Consider the following 20,796-nt stretch of genomic DNA (forward strand, 5'->3'; position numbering starts at 1 on the left):
GGGACTATTTGTGTTTCCTGGACTTATATGTCTATTTCCTTCACCGGGTTAGTGAAGTTCTTCATCAGGATCTTTTCTAACAGGTTTTCAATTTCTTGCTCTCTCTCTCTTTTCTTTCTGGCAACCCCATGATGCAAATGTTGGTACACTTGAAGTTGTCCCAGAGGCTCCCTACACTATCATCATTTTGGGGGGATTCTTTTTGCTGTTTTGATTGGGTGTTTTTTGCTTCCTTACATTCCAAATTGCAGATTTGGTTCTCGGCTTAATCTACTCTACTGTTGATTCCCTGTAAATTATTCTTCATTTCGGTTAGTGAGACCTCATTTCTGACTGTTCCTTTTTTATGCTGTTGAAGTTCTCACTGTCCATTGAGCATCCTTATATCAAGTGTCTTGAACTCTGCATCTAGTATATTGCTTTGTTTAGTTCTTTTTCTGGAGTTTTGTTCTGTTCTTTCATTTGGGATATGTTTCTTTCTCTCCTCATTTTGATAGTAGCCAACCTATGTTTCTTTCTATGATTAAATAGAGCTGCTAAATCTCCCAGGCTTGGTAGAGTGTAAATATCCTGTAGGGCCCAGTGGCACAGCCTCCCAATCACCCAAGCTGGGTACTTGAGATGCGCTTCCCCCTTCTGGGCTGCATACACCCTACCCTTGTGGCTGAGCCTTGTTGCTGTTGGCATGTTAATGGGAGGGATTTACCCCCAGGCCGATCAGCTGCAAGGACTGGCTGTGACCACTAACCACCAACCTCTAACCACCATGGAGGATCAGTTGTACAGAGGGTCCCTCAGAGTAGGACTTACTTTTAGCAGGGCTCTGGTGCCTGCTGAATCTAACCCCTTGAATGTGTGGCTTATGCCAAGTAGTTGGGTGATGGTGCCTGACATGGTCTGAAGCTGTCCACTGAGTGCCTCCTAGGAGGTGTAGGCCAAGGTCAGCCACTGTCAATGTTCTGCCCGGGGCCACCTGGCATGAGCTACAAAGTGATCTGCAGATGGCGGCGAGTCATCATGGGCTTAGAAGTTCTCAAACAAGGCCAAGCTGTGAACCAAGCTGGCTGCTGCTAGTGCCAGGCCTAGACCACTTAAGTGAGAGATACAGGGCTCACTGAGGCCAGATGCTACTTGAGAGATTTTAGAAAAATCTAAAGCATGAGCCAAGACAGGGCATTTGTATTTAAAAGCCACAGGAAACAGCTTGGGTGGCCCTGAAAGTTGAATGGGCGGCAGGGCCTCAGGGAATCACCAGGGTGAAGCAAACAGTGTGAGCTAGGTTGATGGAGTCTCAAGATGGCGCCCGCCTGCCACCTGTGTTGGGCTCAGAAAAGGAACAAGGGCCTTTGCTAGCACTTGTCTGGAAGAAAGCTGATCCCCACCCCCACCCCCAACTCTTTCCCTGATGCCCGACACTTCAGTCCCTCTTCATATGTCTCTGGTGCCTTTCAAGCTCCTGTCCCAGTGCTGGAGCTTAAAGGGAGTGAATCCAGAATTAGAACCTGCGTGGACCCTTTAAGAACTGCCTGGGACTCCAGAAACACTATCTCCCTCAGCTTCAATCCCCACTGAGGATTTTACAGCCAGAATTTATGGGGATTTCTCTTCCTGCACTGGAACCCTGGGCTGGGGGACCTGGAACACCTTACTCCTCAGGGGTGACCTCTGTAGCAAAGATATCCCTCCCGATTTTTATCCGCCACACATGGGTGTGGGATCACCCCTTTCCTTGTCTCTGCCCCTCCAATCAGTCGTGATTTGGCTTCTTTTTAAATTCCCCAGAAGTAAAACTTCCATTCAGCTGAATTTCAGGCGGTTCTGAATTTAGTTGTAATTTTGATGTGGAAGCAAATACCATGTTTACCTATGTTGCCATCTTGACTGGAGGTCTAAACATAATCTCATCTTTTAAGTCTTATATAAGATTTTAAATAGCATATCCTTTAGCTTTTCTTACAGCAATTGTTCAAACCCGACTTTACTGTGGCATTTTATTATAATTTAAATAACTTATTACTAAAATCCAGAAATAAGTTGCCTTAAAAATAGTTTAAAAAAATAATTTGTGGCCTGTAGATAATATACATATTACTCACTAAAATTTCTCCTACCCCCACCCTCCAACCCCAACCACTTATTTTAAGCCAAAACAAAACAAAGAACAAATAAGCAAATTCAACTAAAATAAACAAAATTCTATGAAAATTTAAAAAACCCCATGAAATTAGAAAATGTTTTAGCTAGTCTACGGCCATACCACCCTGAACGTGCCTGATCTCAGAAAATGTTTTAGCTTTAGGTAATGTTGTATACTTAGGTTCTAAAACTTGGACTTTAAGATAATTTCAAAATTGTTTTGTCACATTTTTAGCATAGCAAGAAAAGAATAAATGTTTAGATTCTGGAAGTGGGAATCATGCCATCCACTCCACTCTTCGTCAGCTACTATAATGACAAGTCTTCAAAGCCATAGGAAATGTGTTGAGTCAAGTACTTAAAGGAAGGTAGAGCGTATTAGCCTCTAAACATCCAGTCAACTTGAGAAGTCACATACTTTTGTACACTCAAGTCAAAATCAATTATACAAAATTAAAGGAGGGAGCAAAAACCTAATTATTCAGTGTATTTAATAATCTTACCCAGTAATAATTCAAAAAATGTAGATGAACTATAATTAGCCAAATTATCCAATACAGAACATGAATGTGAGTATAACTTCCTAATAATATAAATAATACTAGAGATATTATTTTTATCCAAATAATTTTATTAACCCTTTCCCCACTTTCAAAAGATTCATGAATTCTTTTTTTCTTATTTCTCTGTTGACCACAGCTATGACATAATAATTCTATCCTCAACTAACTCATGCCTTTATATTGCTGCTTGTAACAACGATACAAGAATAGGTCTATTTATAAAAGCAGAATAAGCAGTATTGTTCAAAGAAGCAATTTTCTTAATAAAAGTTTAAAGCACTTTTGATGAGTCATCAATTAATCATTGAAATAAGTTATACCATATAATGGCATTAGACATATTACTGAAGCAAAAACATGAGTGTAATAAAGCAGAGCTATCTAGAATTACCTTTCCAGAGCTGCTCTTCGTTTTTCTACAAATTCAGTGGATGATAAATCTTCTTTACCCACTTTGACCTTGGTCATGCCTTTGAAAAAAATTGAATGAGACTCATGACTTTATGTCATTATAAAAACAGTCTTTTTAAATCATTTCTGCCTAATTTAAAATATACTCTAAAACTTGACCAACAGTTCCTAAATGTATAATTAGTATCATACTTTGAGAAATTAAAACTCATGATACAGTAATTCTACTCTGTAAGTATTTGTAAATAAAGCAGGGGTTGAGCTGTGTCTGTAGTTTTCTGACTATAACTTTTAGATTCCTTCTCTGTTATATATTACACTCCTGCTAAACTAAAATGTGTTTACATTTCAATAGGATTCAAATTAGTAAATTTAAGCTCAATTAATATTTTCATTTCTTTTTTTTTAAAATATATTTTATTGATTTTTTACAGAGAGGAAGAGAGAGGGATAGAGAGTTTGAAACATCGATGAGAGAGAAACATCGATCAGCTGCCTCTTGCACACCCCTACTGGGGATGTGCCCCCAACCAAGGTACATGCCCTTGACCGGAATCGAACCTGGGACCCTTGAGTCCGCAGGCCGGCGCTCTATCCACTGAGCCAAACCGGTTTCGGCGAATATTTTCATTTCTTATTCGTAACAATTAAGGTTCTTTACCTTGGGGAAAATAAAAATAAAAATAAGTGTAACCCATGAATTTGCTAAATATTATCTCTTGCAGATTCTAAGAACATGTTCTTGTATATTTTCCATGGTTGTTTTATAAAAATTGAAACAACAGCTCTTTCACAGAGATATTTAGGACTCTTCAAATTTAAAAAGTAAACATCAGCCGAAACCGGTTTGGCTCAGTGGATAGAGCATTGGCCTGCGGACTCAAGGGTCCCAGGTTCGATTCCGGTCAAGGGCATGTACCTTGGTTGCGGGCACATCCCCAGTAGGGGGTGTGCAGGAGGCAGCTGGTCGATGTTTCTCTCTCATCGATGTTTCTAACTCTCTATCTCTCTCCCTTCCTCTCTTTAAAAATCAATAAAATATATTTTTTAAAAAAGTAAACATCATGTTAACAATTTCTATATTGGCAATTTCAATTTTAACACTAATATAGAAGATCAGATTTTATTTCTTTTCCTGTTCTTTTTCCTTCCAAAATCAATTCTAGAGAAATAAAGAACTGATACATGCTACAATGTGGATGAACCTTGAAAATACTATGCTAAGTGAAAGAAGCTTGCCACAAAGGAGCAAATATTGTACGATTCCCTTTATATAAAGGAATAGGCAAATAGGCAAATTTATAGAGAAAGAAAATAAATTTGTGATTGCCTATGGCTGGAGAGATGGGGAAATTAGAGGATGATGGTTAAGGGGTAATAAAACTATTCTAAAATGGATGTGGTGATGTATGGAAAACTCTAAAAGCCATTGAATTACATATTTAAATGGATGAATTGTATAGCATATAAATTATATCTCAGTAAAGTCATTAAAATTTTGTACTAATTAATTCAATTAGTCATTTAATTAGTAATTAAGTCAATTAATTACTCAGGTTGGCATATCTGGTAAATAAACATATCACCTATGAATGTTCTATTTAACTTAATTCCTCTGAAATATAATAGTTTGAAAAAGAACACTCAAACATCTATCCTGAATGGACTACAAGATGGGGGATGTTAATTATTTCACATATTCTGTTTCCCTGAAAAAAACCTTACAAAGATATAGTTCTTCTTTTATTTCCTTCAAGAATCTTCTGCTCATGCTATTTCCTAGCGGTAATCTTTATAAGCCACTGTGTGGAGACCAAAAAAAAAAAAAAGCCTTACTCTAACCAGTTACCTTTTAAAACTTTTCAACTTTGTAGTTCTTTTCTAAAAGCTTAGTGAAATGCTGTTTTTAAGTCAACTAAGGTTTTGTAACAGTGCAGTAACTGCTGTGTGCTAACGAAAAGACTCCTCTTCTTTCTGTGGCAGTTCTAACTTCCCAGCAATAACTACTCTTATTCCACTACCCCATTATCATTGTTTGTTATTTGAAAATCACTTAGTCTTAGTATATAATTAAGGAAATTTCCATACCTTGAATTTTTCTTAGACAATGTATTCATTTTTACTTAAAAAAATTATAAACAGTATGAAATTATAAAATGAACATTTTTCTACTTGGTTGGCTGCCAGTAAGCTCAGAGATCAATTTCTAACCCACCTTTAATAACTGTTCAAACTTTTGCATACATTTTGAGGGAACTTTATATTGGCTTCATCTTACTATTTGAAAAGTGTTTTTCTTGCTAAGCTCTTTCTTTATGTCTTTTAAAAAATAAATCCTCAAATGTATATTAGACCATTCTATAATCACATAGCATTAGATTTTTTTTTTTAAACCAGAAGGTTTTCTATTTTAGGTAAAAAATAAAGGCAAACCATAATTGTATTGAAAAAAACACAACATACTAAATAAAATTAAAAGCAGAATAGAATAGCGATTAAGAGTACAATCCCTGGAGTAAGATGGCCATCTGGCATTTAAAGCTCAGCTCTGCCTCTTGGTAGCTGTATGACATGGGGCATGTTACATAACCTTGATGAACCTTAGCTTCCTTACCTATTCAATAAGCACAATAATAAGTTAACCTAAAGTTGTTGTGAAGATCAAATGAAAATGCACATAAATTATTCAGCATAGTGCTTTAGTAAACACTCAATGAATGTTAATTATTCCTATAATTTAACTGATAGTCTTACAATTTAACCCTTTGCACTTGCTTGCTTTTTTCTCGATTCCTTTATTCTACTTGGGATTTAATTTTTTAAATACCCCAGATTTTACAAAGCGCGGCAGTAGAATAAAAAACTGGAGTTTCTTTTCATACAAACTTATTTATTTGGATTTTTTTATATTTCAAATTATTGTTGCTGCTACCGATGCTAACAGTGTCGAGTCACACTAGACATCCGAGTGCAAAAGGTTAATGGGCTACCTATGAATAATATGAACAAAACTGTGTCACTGTCCCCTAGTACCCTTTGAAAGCTATTAGAATCAATAACAGAAAAGAATGCTCTAATGATATAATTTCTTACTTCTATTTTGAATTTATATGTGCTATTTATTATACTGCAATCATTTGTGGAAGGTTGAAGATTTTGAGGCAAAATATTAGTTTGAAACACAATACTTAAATATGAAAATTTAGTTTTTAAATCTTTTCTTTTTGTTCAATGTTTAAAGACTCAACTATCATATCTAACCACCAAAATGAGAGAAATAATTGTTTTTCTTCTTTTGGTATATAAAAATAGTTGTACAACTTAAAATCAAAGAAAAAACCCCAATATTAATAATAAGCAACTTAAGTTCCCTACGTAGATAGCAGAATGCCAAAAGATACCATTGTGATATTTTAGAGAAAAGGGAAATAAGATTAGTAATTAGATCAGAAGTTCTCAAAGTATGGTCAGAATACCTGGAAGGTTTCAGAGACACTTTTTAGGGGAAAGAAGGTAATGCACAAAAGTCTATTTTCATAAAAATATTAAGCTATTATTTGTCTTTCTTCCTCTCATTCTTTCATGAAAGCTCCGTAAAGTTTTACAAAGATTATATATATGTGGGAGAAACCAAGATGGCGGCATAGGTAAACACCTGAACTGCTGCCTCACACAACAATTTCAAAACTACAACTAAAAGACAAAACAGACATCATCCAGAACCACAGGAAGGCTGGCTTGAGTGGAAATTCTACAACTAGAAGGGAAGAGAAAAGCACACTGAGACTCACAGGAGCTGCGGAAGTGCAGAGGTATGGAGGTGTGCGCGCACGTGGAGAGGGCTGGCAACTGAGTACACGGCTGGCTTTCTCAATCGGGAGGGAGACACAAGCTCCCGACTGCTCTGAACTCCAGTTCTGGGTGAGACTCTGGGGACCCAGACTCATACAGGGAGAAACTGGACTGTCTGGCAGGTGTCGAAACTCGAGGGCGGCTTTCTCTCAGAGGTACTTGCAGCGATTACCACGGGACACTGAGACCCAGGGGCCTCTTAGGGCAGGGCTAATGGAAAGCAATTGCTGTTTGCTCCCCCCTGAGATCCCGCCCCAAAAAGCCATTGCTGTTTGCTCTGCCCTGAGACTCCGCCCCATCCAAGCTGAGTGCAGAGGCTTTTGCATATGAATGGCCTGGTCCTTTGAAATCTAAACTTACCTAACAAACTGCAGCTGAGTCAGTGAGACCCAGAACATCCAAAAGAAGGCCCAAGGCCCCACAGCAGCTTGCATTGCTTCACAGCTGGACCTCATCTGGGCACCTCCAAAACCCAAACAAAGAGAAGGAATCTGCAGATCTCTCCATAGCTCCTGCTGGGTGGCCTCAGGCAGAGGCTAAATTAGCACCTCCTTGGAGATCCAAGAGTCAGTGTACCCAGGGGTCAGAGTAGGACCATCCAGATTACAATTCCTCAGATCCATAAGGGACACACTCAGGGAGCAGACTCAGTGAGCACCAAAGCCCCAATGAAGCAAGTCTTGCCTCATAAGGGTGTCTCCAGCACAGAAGTTCTCCCATCGTAGACACAGCTGATTCTCACAGCCAGTTGGCCAGGAGGTCAATTCCTCCCAGTGATACCAAAACAATCAAGGCTTAAATACAACAAGACTGTGCACACAGCCCACAAAGGGGTGCACAAGAGTGTCCACCTCAGGTAACTGGGGAGGCTGAGCCATTGGGCCCTATAGGACACCTAGTACACAAAGCCACTCTGTCAACTCAGGGAAGCAGCCAAAATGTGGAGACAAAGAAACAGGTCACAAATGAAAGAAATGGAGGAAAGCAAACAACTGGATATAGAGTTCAAAACCACGGTTATAAGGTTCTTCAAGAATTTTCTAGAGAAAGGCCGATAAATTTAGTGAGGCCCTCGAGGATATGAAAAAGGACCAACTAGAAATTAAGCATACACTGACTGAAATAAAAAATAATATACAGAGATCCAACAGCAGACTAGAGGATCCCAAGAATCAAGTCAAAGATTTGAAATATGAAGAAGCAAAAAAACATACAACTGGAAAAGCAAAAAGACAAAAGAATCCAAAAATATAAAGATAGTGTAAGGCGCCTCTGGGACAACTTCAAGCGTACCAGCATCCGAATTATGGGGCTGCTAGAAGAAGAGAGAGAGCAAGATACTGAAAACCTATTTGAAGAAATAATGACCGAAAACTTCCCCCACCTGGTGAAAGAAATAGACTTACAAGTCCAGGAAGTGCACAGAACCCCAAACAAAAGGAATCCAAAGAGGACCACACCAAGACACATCATAATTAAAATGCCAAGAGCAAAAGACAAAGAGAGAATCTTAAAAGCAGCAAGAGAAAAACAGTTAGTTACCTACAAGGGAGCACCCATATGATTGTCAACTGATTTCTCAACAGAAACTATGCAGGCCAGATGGGAGTGGCAAGAAATATTCAAAGTGATGAATAGCAAGAACCTACAACCAAGATTACTCTACCCAGCAAAGCTATCATTCAGAATTGAAGGTCAGATAAAGAGCTGCACAGATAAGAAAAAGCTAAAGGAGTTCATCATCGCCAAACCAGTATTATATGAAATGCTGAAAGGTATTCTTTAAGAAGAGGAAGAAGAAGAAAAAGGTAAAGATAAAAATTATGAACAACAAATACATATCTATCAACAAGTGAATCTAAAAATCAAGTGAATAAAAATCTGAGGAACAGAATGAACTGGTGAATATAATAGAATCAGGGGCATAGAAAGGGAGTGGATTTACAATTCTTGGGGGGGAAAGGGTGTGGGGGGTGCGGGAAGAGAGTGGACAAAAATCGTACACCTATGGATGAGGACAGTGGGGGGGGGGGTAAGGGCAAAGGGTGGGGTGGGAACCGGGTGGAGGGGAGCTATGGGGGGAAAAAAGAGGAACAATTGTAATAATCTGAACAATAAAGATTTATTTAAAAAAAAGATTATATGTGCTATATCACAACAGGCTGAGTGCAGAAGCAGATATAAGAATATCGCTATCTTCTATTAAGCCAGAAATTAAAGAAATTTGCAAAAGTGTTGAACAAAAATAAAAAAACAAGCTACTCTTATTCATTTTTGTGTTACAAAAATTATTTTTCACAAAATTTTACTTGTTAACAGGTAATGAAGTTTATTATTATTTTTAATGAATAAATACAATTTTAAAACATTCCTATATAATAAATATCAATATATCCCACAAAAGTAAAAGCTCTTTAGAGTTCTCAATACTCGATAAATTTGAAGAATAAGTTTTGAGATTAAGAAGTTGAAGAACTGCACAACTAGATTTTTAAAAAATGTTTTTTATTGATTTTTATTTTATTTATTTAGTTTAATCCTCACCTGAGGATATTTTTCCATTGATTTTTTTAGAGAGTGGAAGAGAGAGGGAAAGACTTCTAGAGAACTATAGATGTGAGAGAAGCACATCAACTGGTTGCCTCCTGCACACGTCCTGACTAGGGCCCGGGCTGGGGAGGAGCCTGCAACCGAGGTACAAGCCCTTGACCGGAATTGAACCCAGGACCCTTTGGTCCCCAGGCCGATGCTCTATCCACTAAGCCAAACCGGCCAGGGCACAACTAGATTTTTGAATTTAAAAAAAAAGAGAGAAAAAATATAACAAATCCATTAAAATATATCAGATTTCAAAATCATAAAAAATTGTTCTTCAAATGTCAGAAAAAAGTAAAATAATAATTTAAAGATCAGAATAATTCAATTTAGAATATTTTTAAGAAAAATAATCTTATGTATAAGGAAATATAAAGTAGGGTGCATAAAAATCTATGACTGAAAGGACTGGGGAAAAATACTACAAAATTTTGAGAGATGACATGTCTTAATGGTGAGACAATGGAGGTTCTCCTCTTTTGTAATTTTCTGCATATTCTTAACTAAGCCTTTATTATTTTTATAAATAACAATGTTTTTAAACATTATATTGAGGTTATGAAATAACCTGCGTTTAAATAGCGAGGTTAGATCAAATCCTCTTTTTGAACAATATATAACTGAGGGCCAAACATCCCTTAGAAAACATTATTAATATGCTAATAATATTAAACACCCTCTAAATGTTACTCAGTAACATGGAATTCTAATGACCCTAAAAGGGGTTTTAAGTTGCTTTCAACGAGGCAAATTCTGACCCAATATTAACATCATTGTATTAGCTTATACAGTCTTTGATTGATGAATAATTGTCATAAATGGAATATTTAAATTCAGTATTTTTACATACTATGAGATGTTATGATAGTGAATGATCATGGAATCTACAAATTTATAGTTATAATTGAACTAGTAACAGTAACAAACAAAAGTTATTTTTTTTTTATTCACACTTACCTACTATACTCTTTTCTGGAGCTGGTGGTACAATATATCCGACATGTAAATACTTGTTTGCTAACTTGCTATGCAAACCAAGAAAGTCACTAAATCTTCTTTTAACTGAAAATTCATTCTTACTGAACATGGAAAGAGAAGTCTACAAGTGAAAAAGAGGTATTTCAAATTCTGAATACTAGGCAATTATTCAGAAGTCAATGTCATATACACTGGTCTACTTTATAAAAGAATCCAGAGTAGCTAATTTGGTATCCAAATTGCTAACAAATGAAAAAAACACACTAAATCATAGGTTTTTTTAATAGAATCTTAAGGGGACAGAAAATATTTGCTTTATTCATCTCATTGACTCTACTTATATTTATGCTAATGATTCTTAAATCTTTCCCCCGACCTAGATCTCCTCTGAGCTTCAGTCCAACATATTGGAATGCTCAAGGAACACCTCCACTTAAATCTCACTGCCACCTCAAATTCACCATATTTTCCCCTCCAGGAACTTGTTTGCTATTATACCTTAGTGTTTGGGAAATAGCCTGACCCTATGGTAAGTGTTTAATAAATATCTGTTCAATGAATTAACAAATCTCATGCCTGTCCACAGTGTTCCTCCACTTGTGCTGTCTTTTCTCCAGGATCCCTCCCTCATGCCTAACATCCAAGCCCTATAGATTCTACCTCCTACACAACTCAAGAAGCCTTTTATTTCACTCACCCCCAGAACCAATTCCTTATGTAAAGTATTACTTCTCATAGCTAGGGTTCCTACAGACCATCTCTCTTCTTTTTAAGACGTGAAGGCCTACAATCCTTTTTAAAATTGCAATGGCACCCTAGCTGGTTTGGCTCAGTGGACAGAGCATCAGCCTGCACACTGAAGGGTCCCGGGTTCAATTCCAGTCAAGGGCACATGGCCTAGTTGCAGGCTGGATCCCAGTAGGGGGCGTGCAGGAGGCAGCCGATCAATGATTCTCTCTCATCATTGATGTTTCTAGCTCTCTTCCTCTCTGAAGTCAATAAAAATATATTTTAAAAAAATTGCAATGGCCTCTTAATTAGAAATCCTGACCTCTGCTTTGATACTCCCAATTCATACTGAGTCTCAGAGATCTTTCTAAATCAAAAATCTAATTGTGCCATACTCTTGTTTGAATCTCTTTAATGGCTCTCCATTATCCTCAGGATGAAGTTCAAATTCCTTAAGGTGGTTGTTTATAATATAGGGAGGCTTATTGCCAAATAATTCCATCAGGTACCACTTCTTGCAGATCCTAGAAGATGCAATGCTTTCTTGACTTTTGGCTTTTACACAGCAAATTCTTTTGCCTGGAACATGCTATTCTCATTTCTTCCTCCTACCTTTGTCTAATTAGGTCCCTTCCTGCATATTTTCAAAGAATACTCTACCTACCAAACCACTCACAACTCAATGTAACGATCTATTTGCAATCTTTACTGGATGGTCACCTTGGTAAATAAAGGGATCACTTACACCTCAATCACCCTTGTACTATACTTAGTGAGGACTAATACTTTTTAAAGGAGCAAAAGACTCACCTTTGTTGTTACTCTATATGCCATGTAAGCATTCATGCCATCACCTATAAGAAAAGTCAAATAATACTATTAAAAAAACATGAACTTAAACACACACACACAAATGTAACTAAATGTGTGAGGTAATGTGATTAATTCGACTGTGCTAATTTCATAATGTATATATACATTAAATCATCATCATCCTAAATATATACTATTTTTATTTAATTAAACCTCAATGAAGCTAAGAAAAAACAAAACAAAATAAGAAGCAAAAGTCCCCCAAAGCTTAAAAATAAAAGTACCATTTAGCACTGTAACAATGTATTTATTAACAACCAAGCTAATTATAAAAAAGAAGTAAAAAATATAATAAATATTGACTCACCAACTTTCTCTGGATCTGATACACCAATTTCTATATCAAAAATATCTCCATTTGCTTCTTCTTCAATCTAGAAAAGATTTTTGGGGGGGTTAAAAATTCCAATTTATATTATTGACATAACACTAATCACTATAATTTTTATCATCTAACTTTTACTAAGGTCATTGTCACACGAATCAATTTAAAAAGCCATTCAGAGTTGGTTTGGCTCAGCGGATAGAGCATCTGCCTGCGGCCTGAAGGGTGCCGGGTTTGATTCTGGTCAAGGACACATGCCCGGGTTGGGGGCTCAATCCCCAAAGGGGGCGTGCAGGAGGCAGCCGGTCAATGATTCTCTCTCATCATTGATGTTTCTATCTCTCTCTCCCTCTCCGTCTCCTTTCCTCTCTGAAATCAATTAAAAAATAAAATAAAATAAAGCCCTGACCGGTTTGGCTCAGTGGATCGAGCGTCCACCTGCGGACTGGGGGGTCCCAGGTTCGATTCCGGTCAAGGGCATGTACCTTGGTTGCGGGCACATCCCCAGTGGGGGGTGTGCAGGAGGCAACTGATTGATGTTTCTCTCTCATCGATGTTTCTGGCTCTCTATCCCTCTCCCTTCCTCTCTGTAAAAAAAAAAATCAATAAAATATATTTTAAAAAATAAATAAATAAAAAATAAAAAGCCATTCGGCACTCCATTTCTAAAAAATAAAAGCTTTCGTATTTCCTGACTATGTAAAAATACATACACACAAAGAAATAGGAAAAGGATCATTTGGAAAAGTAACACAAAATCTTGTGTTCTTGTAACTCCTTAGATGAAGGAAAACCATTTTAGTCTTCTGCAGAGATACCGTGGATTTTTTTTCTATATATCAAATCTTCAGACTCATATTAAAATAATTAGCTCCTTCATTATTTTTAATAGTAGCATTTTTCAGTTGTATCTCTATTCTTTAATAAGCAGCAAGTAGCCATTACTTTTGCCAGTAGATTATTAGATACTTAAAGAAATTATACTAATAAGCAACTTTAGCATATGGTTTCTTTAACTACCTAGTACACACATGTTCTTAAAGCCAATGAAAGCACTATAAAGCTCACTGAAAAAAACAGTAAGCAAGAAAAATGGTAATTCTTAGAGACTACAGAAGTACTTTTTAATGGCATTTAAAATAAACACTCCTAATAGCAACTCTGCAGGAAAGTTTTTTTATTCTCAAGCAGCATAGAAATTGTTAAATATTGCTAATTTTTAAAGCAATATTAAAATCTAAGACAATTGAAAAGAAAAGTGAGTATTTTAACTATAATCTTTTTATTTCAAGGTTGTACTCTTAGTTTTAAAAGTAAGCCATATTTGAAATGTAATGTATATGAAGTATATAACTCCTAAGTATACAGTTCAATAACTTTCACAAAGTCAAACTAGATCAAGAAACAAACAGTATCATTATACACCAAATGGCCCTCTTATGCTTCCTCTCCAGTCAGAACCTATCCTCCAACCTGCCAACATAACAACTAATATTAATTGCATGCTTTTATCAAATAAAATTGCTCAAAATATCACTTTGTTGTGATTAAGTTTTCAAAGCACTTTCCTTTCATACATTATCTTATTTGACTAACATAGGAATCTTGAGAGGCACAGATCATACGATCCCAAATGACAAACTCCTTGCCTTAAGTAGGAAAGTGGTTTTGCCCTGATCATTTAGAGCATTGTTCTATGAACCAAAAGGTTGCATGTTCAATTCCTGGTCTGGGCAGAAACCCAGGTTGTGGGTTCAATCCCCAGTCGGTTGCATATGGAAGGCAACTGATCTATGTTTCTCTCTCTCTCTTCAAAAGATATCCTCAGGTGAGGATTAAAAAAAAAAAAAAAGGAAAGTGATTTGCCCAAGTTACTGGATTAAAAAGCCAAGTCATATGACTCTAGTCCAATGTTCTTTTCCCAAAATGTCTATAAAGCTTTGATTAGAAATGACTAACAGGAGAGTGATGTTGGGTGGAGAACAAAAAACTTAATAGTTACATATTAATTTAGAATATAAAATTTTTCCATACCTCTTCCCTAGATCTATCAAAGATCACAGGAGCAGATATACTCTTTGATTCAATTCTGGGAGCAATGAGTGTAGTAGGGGTCACAGGTGTGACTGCAGGAGAAGGTTCAGAGGAGAGGATAGGTTCCCTTTCTGGACTGTCCAGAGAAACTTCTTCTGTGGCTTCTAGATACAAATTAAATAAGTCAGTTAAGGACATTGGTAATAAACCCACAATAGTCTAGATAACAGTTAATGAATTATGAAAAATATTTTATACTTCCCACAAATAAATACCAAAATAATGTTATTTATAAATAATTGTTATAATTTTATGAATCCTTTAGTTGTCTATCAAAACTCTAAAACCAACAGTGACTTTGTTGATTTTAGGAAGAATTCCAGTAAGTGAACTTAAATATCTATACATAATCATCTAGTGGTAGGAATAAAGCTAGTAAGAAAGCAGTGATGTGGATAATTCCTTGTAACATGTCTTATACTTGTGGTAACTTACCTTCCAAAATCTTTTATTCAGACTAACATTGATTATTTTATATATAAAAACACAAATTTTATGGCAGAAAGCTGCCCAGAAATATCCCAACTGGGATTAAAAATTTGTTACAGAAAATTCTTTACAGTTAGTAATCTAAAGCAATTAACTGCTAAAGATGACTAGATATTAGAATACATAAATATGACACAAAGCAAATAGGTGTTTAGGTTTTAATTTAAAATGTTCATTCACTTGAAAAATCTGAAATTAAATGTATTTAAAGCCAAATCAACAACTTACCTATCAGCTATGTAACACTGTGCTAGATGCAATGTAGAAACACAAAGAAATATAAAATATCATACCCGCCCTCAGGGAGTTTATAATCTAGTTGGGAAAATAAAACATAAGCATGTGGAATGTTAAATAATAATAAAAGACAAGTAATAGCCAAGTGAACAATAAAAAGAATGTTGTAAGACATTTAATTGCTATATGAATTACAGAACAAACACTAAAATTTGAGCTAAGATGGGAGACAATGCTTTAGGGTAGGGAAAATCAGGAACAGTTTACAAAACTGATCGGAGATTTGGATGGGTAGCGCTCCATGAAACTGAATAGCATAAGTAAAAAGAAAAGCCATAAAAATGAAAATTACAATTAGTGGCCAGGACTGCAAGGAAAATAAGATCAGACCATCAGTTTCTAATTGGAGGTTCTTAGATTCCTAGAAGTTTGAGAAGGTAATAATGGCAATCTGTGAGCCACTTTAATTTGAACACCTCAAAAAGCATACCAGAAACAAGGTAAATATGTTAACATTTAAATGTAAACATTTGCACTTTATAAATCTACTCTTACTGGTTATTATCTCATGTTGATGAGATCTTTATTTAGCATTGCTCTCTTTATTTTTTTATATTAAAAATAATAATCAAAATCCTTCAAACTATGGTAACCAGAGGAAGAAAATAGACTATAGATGTTGAATACACTATAGATGAACCTAACCTAACAAATTAAAATCTTACATGCAACTTCAGGCTGTTAAGATTGCTAATATTTATTTATTTTTTAATGAAACCAATAGCAGTAAATATAAGAAAGGAAGCAATATCAAAGGTAGGAAGTGTGAAAGCTTTAATCTACAAACAAGTAAAACAACAAGCAGCAAACAAAGCAAAATAAAAAAATCAAAATTCTCTGAAGGAGGTACTGTTACTGGCAACAAACCCATAGATAAAAAAAAAACCTGTGAAAGACATTGTAACTTTATTAAGATATCAGTGCAGGTAACTCAAAGTCATTTTAATTTTTCAATCACATTTTACTTCACTGATAATTTTGTATTCTTTGTATAGACTCTGATAAGCTGTTTCATAAAAAAAATAAAAACTAAATATGATCTAAGTAACAAATATGGAGGGGGAAAATAGAAATAAATGGATACAAACTTAGATTCAGCATGCTAATACACAGACTACCTTAAATTCTTTCATGACTTCTTTTATCAAAAGTAAAGTAACATGCTATAAGTTCATGAAGTTTAATTTAATTTAAAACAGACCTAAAGGTTCCAGAAGATGCCCCATAGGTACTAAGTATAAAGATTAACTTTTCTTTGGAAGAGATACTTTGAGGACAACCACAAAGGTCAGCTAAGTAACAGTTTAAACGTATGATAGACACCAGAGAATTTTTAAACAAAGGAATACTCATTAAACTTACAATTGGTATTATTTGGTAAAAGAAATATAAGTGCAATAAGCTAAGTATTCTGGCAGAAACAAGTTCTAGAAGTCCAAGACAATTTCAATATGCACACCCTCACTTACTCCTCTAGGACAGTTTCCTAAAGTATGCTCAGTGAAGTACAGTGCAGGATGTAACAAGTGGTGGAGAGGGGCTCTGAAGCCAACCTTATTTGGTGAGCACTCTCTAAGTTAATAATAGTAACATACACACTTAAACTTTTTCTGGTACCACTTCTGACATAACTAATATTAGAAATGCTACATAAAATGCATCAGTGTAAATACCAATATAATCTAATCCCCTTATGGTTTAAAAATCAAATTGACTAAATCACTACAGCAATATCTATATTTTCTCCTCTGATAAGGGGAAATAAGTACATGGTCTTATTACTGGATATAGTTTTCACCATTCTAGTATTTCAGTCAGACATACCCCAAGGGCTCCCAGACTGGTAACATTGCTACTCTCTATTATGGTTTCCTAGAACCATACTCCTCCATTGAAGGGAAAATGAATGATAAATCTACTTAAAGGCTTCATAAATAAAATGCAAGTGTAGTATTAACTCATTCAATAAAAATGATCAGGTTATGAAATGCAGCTGAGTTTAGGAAAAAAGATAAAGCGTAAAAAGTATTTGCAAATAACAAAGGAAACATGACTATGTTTAGTGTTCAGTCCCTGTTTCTTTCTGACATGATAAAATACATGAATTCATTTACAGTGAAAACTCTTTTATATTTTTTTTACTATCTTAAATACTTCATATAAGTGGAATCATGCAGTATTTGCACTGCAACTGGCTTCTTTCTTTTTTTTAATATACCGTATTTTCCAGTGTATAAGACGACTTTTTAACGCTGGAAAATCTTCTCAAAAGTCGGGGGTCATCTTATACGCCGGGTGTCATCTTATAGGGCAGGTATATCCCAAACTCTATATTTTAATTGGAAAAGTTGGGGGTCGTCTTATACACGCCCAGTCGTCTTATACGCCGGAAAATAAGGTATTTTTATTGATTACTGAGAGGAAGGGAGGAGAGATATAAACATCAATGATGAGAGAGAATCATTGATCGGCTGCCCCCTACATGCCCCCCACTGGGGATCGAGCCCTCAACCTGGGCATGTGCCCTTGACCGGAATCGAACCTAGGACCCATCAGTCTGTAGATCGACACTCTATCCACTGAACCAAATCGGCTATGGCTACAGTGAAACTTTTCATGGAGCTAACCAAGCAAGAAATTATATAGATCTTTGTGATGGAGGACTATATCTTCAACATAATTATATAAAAAATACAGAATGGTTTGAATATTCGAATACTATAAAAGTTAAGGACATAATATTCAATTTTAACTCAATGAAGGCCAGTTCAAGTAAATTAAACTGTTCAACACACAGTTATTATTTTATATTTTTGTGTCATTCTTCTAAGGAGGATTTGGCTTTTTAATATCCAAAGATTAAATTATACTTAAATTTTAATTTTTAAACACAACATTGTTTTGAAGAGAGTCCAATTTTTTTAAAGGTAGAATGGACTACACCAAACCCTGACCTCATATCAAAATCAATTCTTCAAACATCAATTTACTCACCTAAAATTGAATTAAAATGGAAGATGTGATAAATACTGATGCATTAAAATAAACAGATTTTAAGTATATTACTATAAATTAAGTAATTTTTAAATCCAGAGTTTAATGTTGGTTTGTGACAACATGTAATTATAAAAAATATAATCACAACTATTTCTCAAAATATGAATGACACAACCATTAGTTTTTTTACTCTAAGCTCTGATCAAAACAATGAAATTACAATATGTGATTTATTTTCACATGCTTAAAGCCAGAAAATATTCCATTTTTGCTTCTCTCAACCGTTTATATTTTTCACAAAGTTATCTAACTAGAAATTTCTTATCCATCTAAGTTGTTAACAAGAAAAGCTACCACTAACATTTTACACAACAGGATATACACTACAATTGCCCATTATTAAAAAAAAAACAAAGATAGTTACAATTACCTGCAAAAAGATCTTCTGTGTCATCCTCTAGCACAACTTCTGCAGGTTTTGGACCATTGGAGTTTGTACTAACATCTTCTGTAAGAAGACTAATTGGTTCTGGAGAAGATGGAATTGACTGTAAAAAACAAACAAACAACCAGTAATACATAATAGATTGGCATGTTTATCTGTTATAATTACGTCTCTATACATTACATAACTAGAACACTCCCTTGATAGGAAGGGGAGAAAGAATAAGCACAGTTATTTATAGTTCCTCCTCTGAGGGTAAGAATGAACCCAAAACACATTTTTACTCATCTTCTCTCTTTTCCTAATAAAAAATCACAAGATTGAAAAAAGAAAATCTTTTCTATTCACCCCTTTTGAGATATGAATTTTTCATGTTGTGTTATAATTAACAAAAACAAAATTTAATATTCAGTCATATATAATAAAATTGATTAGTATGTAATAGACAAAACCAAATCTTGAAAACATGTTACAATTGTAAGAAGTTCAAAATGCTGCTTTATTATAAGAGGAAAATTTAATACTAGTTTAATTAAGATTACAATTATTCTAAAATTATGTCCTCTCCCCAAACATTTAAATTTTAATTTAGCTAAGGGACTATTTTTGTACTTTTTAACCTTAAAGTTTAATGACCAATCTAATGGAATCTAGATTGTAAAGCTTTCAGCTTTATTATAGTTTTCTTATAACATTTAAAAGCAATACTTTTTAAAAATAACATAACATAACATCATAACATGTCAAAAGTGCACAGCTAGCCCTGGCATATATGGCTCACTTTTTTGGAGCATCATCACATACAGACAAAAGGTACAGGTTCTATTCCTGGTTCCACATACCCAGGTTGTGGGTTCAATCCCTGTTCGGGGTGCATGCGAGAGGCAACCAATAGAACATTTTTTTTTTTCTTTCACAACCATGAAATGGGAAAGACTAATCACTCTCAATGTTTCTATTCAATGTAAGACTGGTAGCCCTAGCTAGTGCATTAATGCAAAATTTTAAAAAGGCATAAAGATTGGGAAGAAAAAAAGAAGGAAGGCAGGCTTTAATCACAGACAACACAATTTCAGGGGTGGGAAACCTTTTTTCTGCCAATGGCCATTTGGATATTTAAAACATCATTCTCGGCCCATACAAAATTATCAACTTATAAGTTAGCCTGCTATATTTGGTCAAACATTTAACTAACTAACCCCTAATGCCTTGGTAGGGCCAGACCAAATGATTCTGAGGGCCTTATACAGCCCATGGGCTGGATGTTCCCCAACCCTGATCTACATAGGCAATCTCAAGGACTCTACAAAAAACCTACAAAAAAAAAAAAAAAATCAGTGTTCAGCAGTGTTATAGGATACAGGGTCAATATGCCACCAATGAGTAAATGTAAATAAATAAAAGTACCATATGTGCATTAAATACTTAGGTATAAACTAACAAAATATGTGTTAGATCTGTATGCAGAAAACTATAAACACTGATGAGAAAAATCAAATAAGATGTAAATAAATGGAGAGAAACAGTATACTTATGGCTTAAAGGCTTAATATTCTTAATGTTAATTCTCTATTGTAGAAATTAATAAATTGATTATAAAATTATATGGAAAGAAAAAAGAACTATAATAATCAAAACAATTAAAAAAACCCAAAGTGGATCCATACTACCTGATTTCAAGACTCGAGTTACAGTAATCAAGGTAGCATAAAACTGGCAAAAGGATAATCAACAGATCAATGAACAGAATAGAGTCCAGAAATAGACCCACACATATATGCTCAACTGATTTTGGATGAAGATGCAAAGACAACCCAATGGAGAAACTTTCTGAGTCTAAGAGCTTCTTTAATTTAGCATAAAGCACCTGAGATTAAAAAATGTTGCATTTACTGAAAAATACTATCAACCAACTTGACCTAACATTTATAGAACATTCCATCCAACGTCAGACTATGTATTTTTTTCTAGTGCACACATAATATTTACCATGACAGAACATATTCTGAGTC

General features: G+C 35.2%; 1 protein-coding gene across 1 annotated transcript in view; it reads right to left on the reverse strand.

Annotated features, from left to right (window-relative positions):
- The window catches only part of SNX2 (sorting nexin 2), a 45,613-nt gene that overhangs the window by 18,081 nt on the left and 6,736 nt on the right, over positions 1-20,796 (reverse strand). Inside the window, exons 2-7 of the mRNA XM_079783892.1 lie at positions 18,770-18,887; positions 14,497-14,660; positions 12,445-12,511; positions 12,075-12,118; positions 10,515-10,656; positions 3,091-3,169 (exon numbers count right to left, since the gene is read on the reverse strand). Coding sequence (XP_079640018.1) covers positions 3,091-3,169; positions 10,515-10,656; positions 12,075-12,118; positions 12,445-12,511; positions 14,497-14,660; positions 18,770-18,887 — 614 coding nt within the window. The remainder of the gene's footprint in view (positions 1-3,090; positions 3,170-10,514; positions 10,657-12,074; positions 12,119-12,444; positions 12,512-14,496; positions 14,661-18,769; positions 18,888-20,796) is intronic.

The sequence above is a fragment of the Cnephaeus nilssonii genome (assembly GCF_951640355.1).
Source record: "Cnephaeus nilssonii genome assembly, chromosome: 2".
Taxonomy (NCBI): Eukaryota; Metazoa; Chordata; class Mammalia; order Chiroptera; family Vespertilionidae; genus Cnephaeus; species Cnephaeus nilssonii.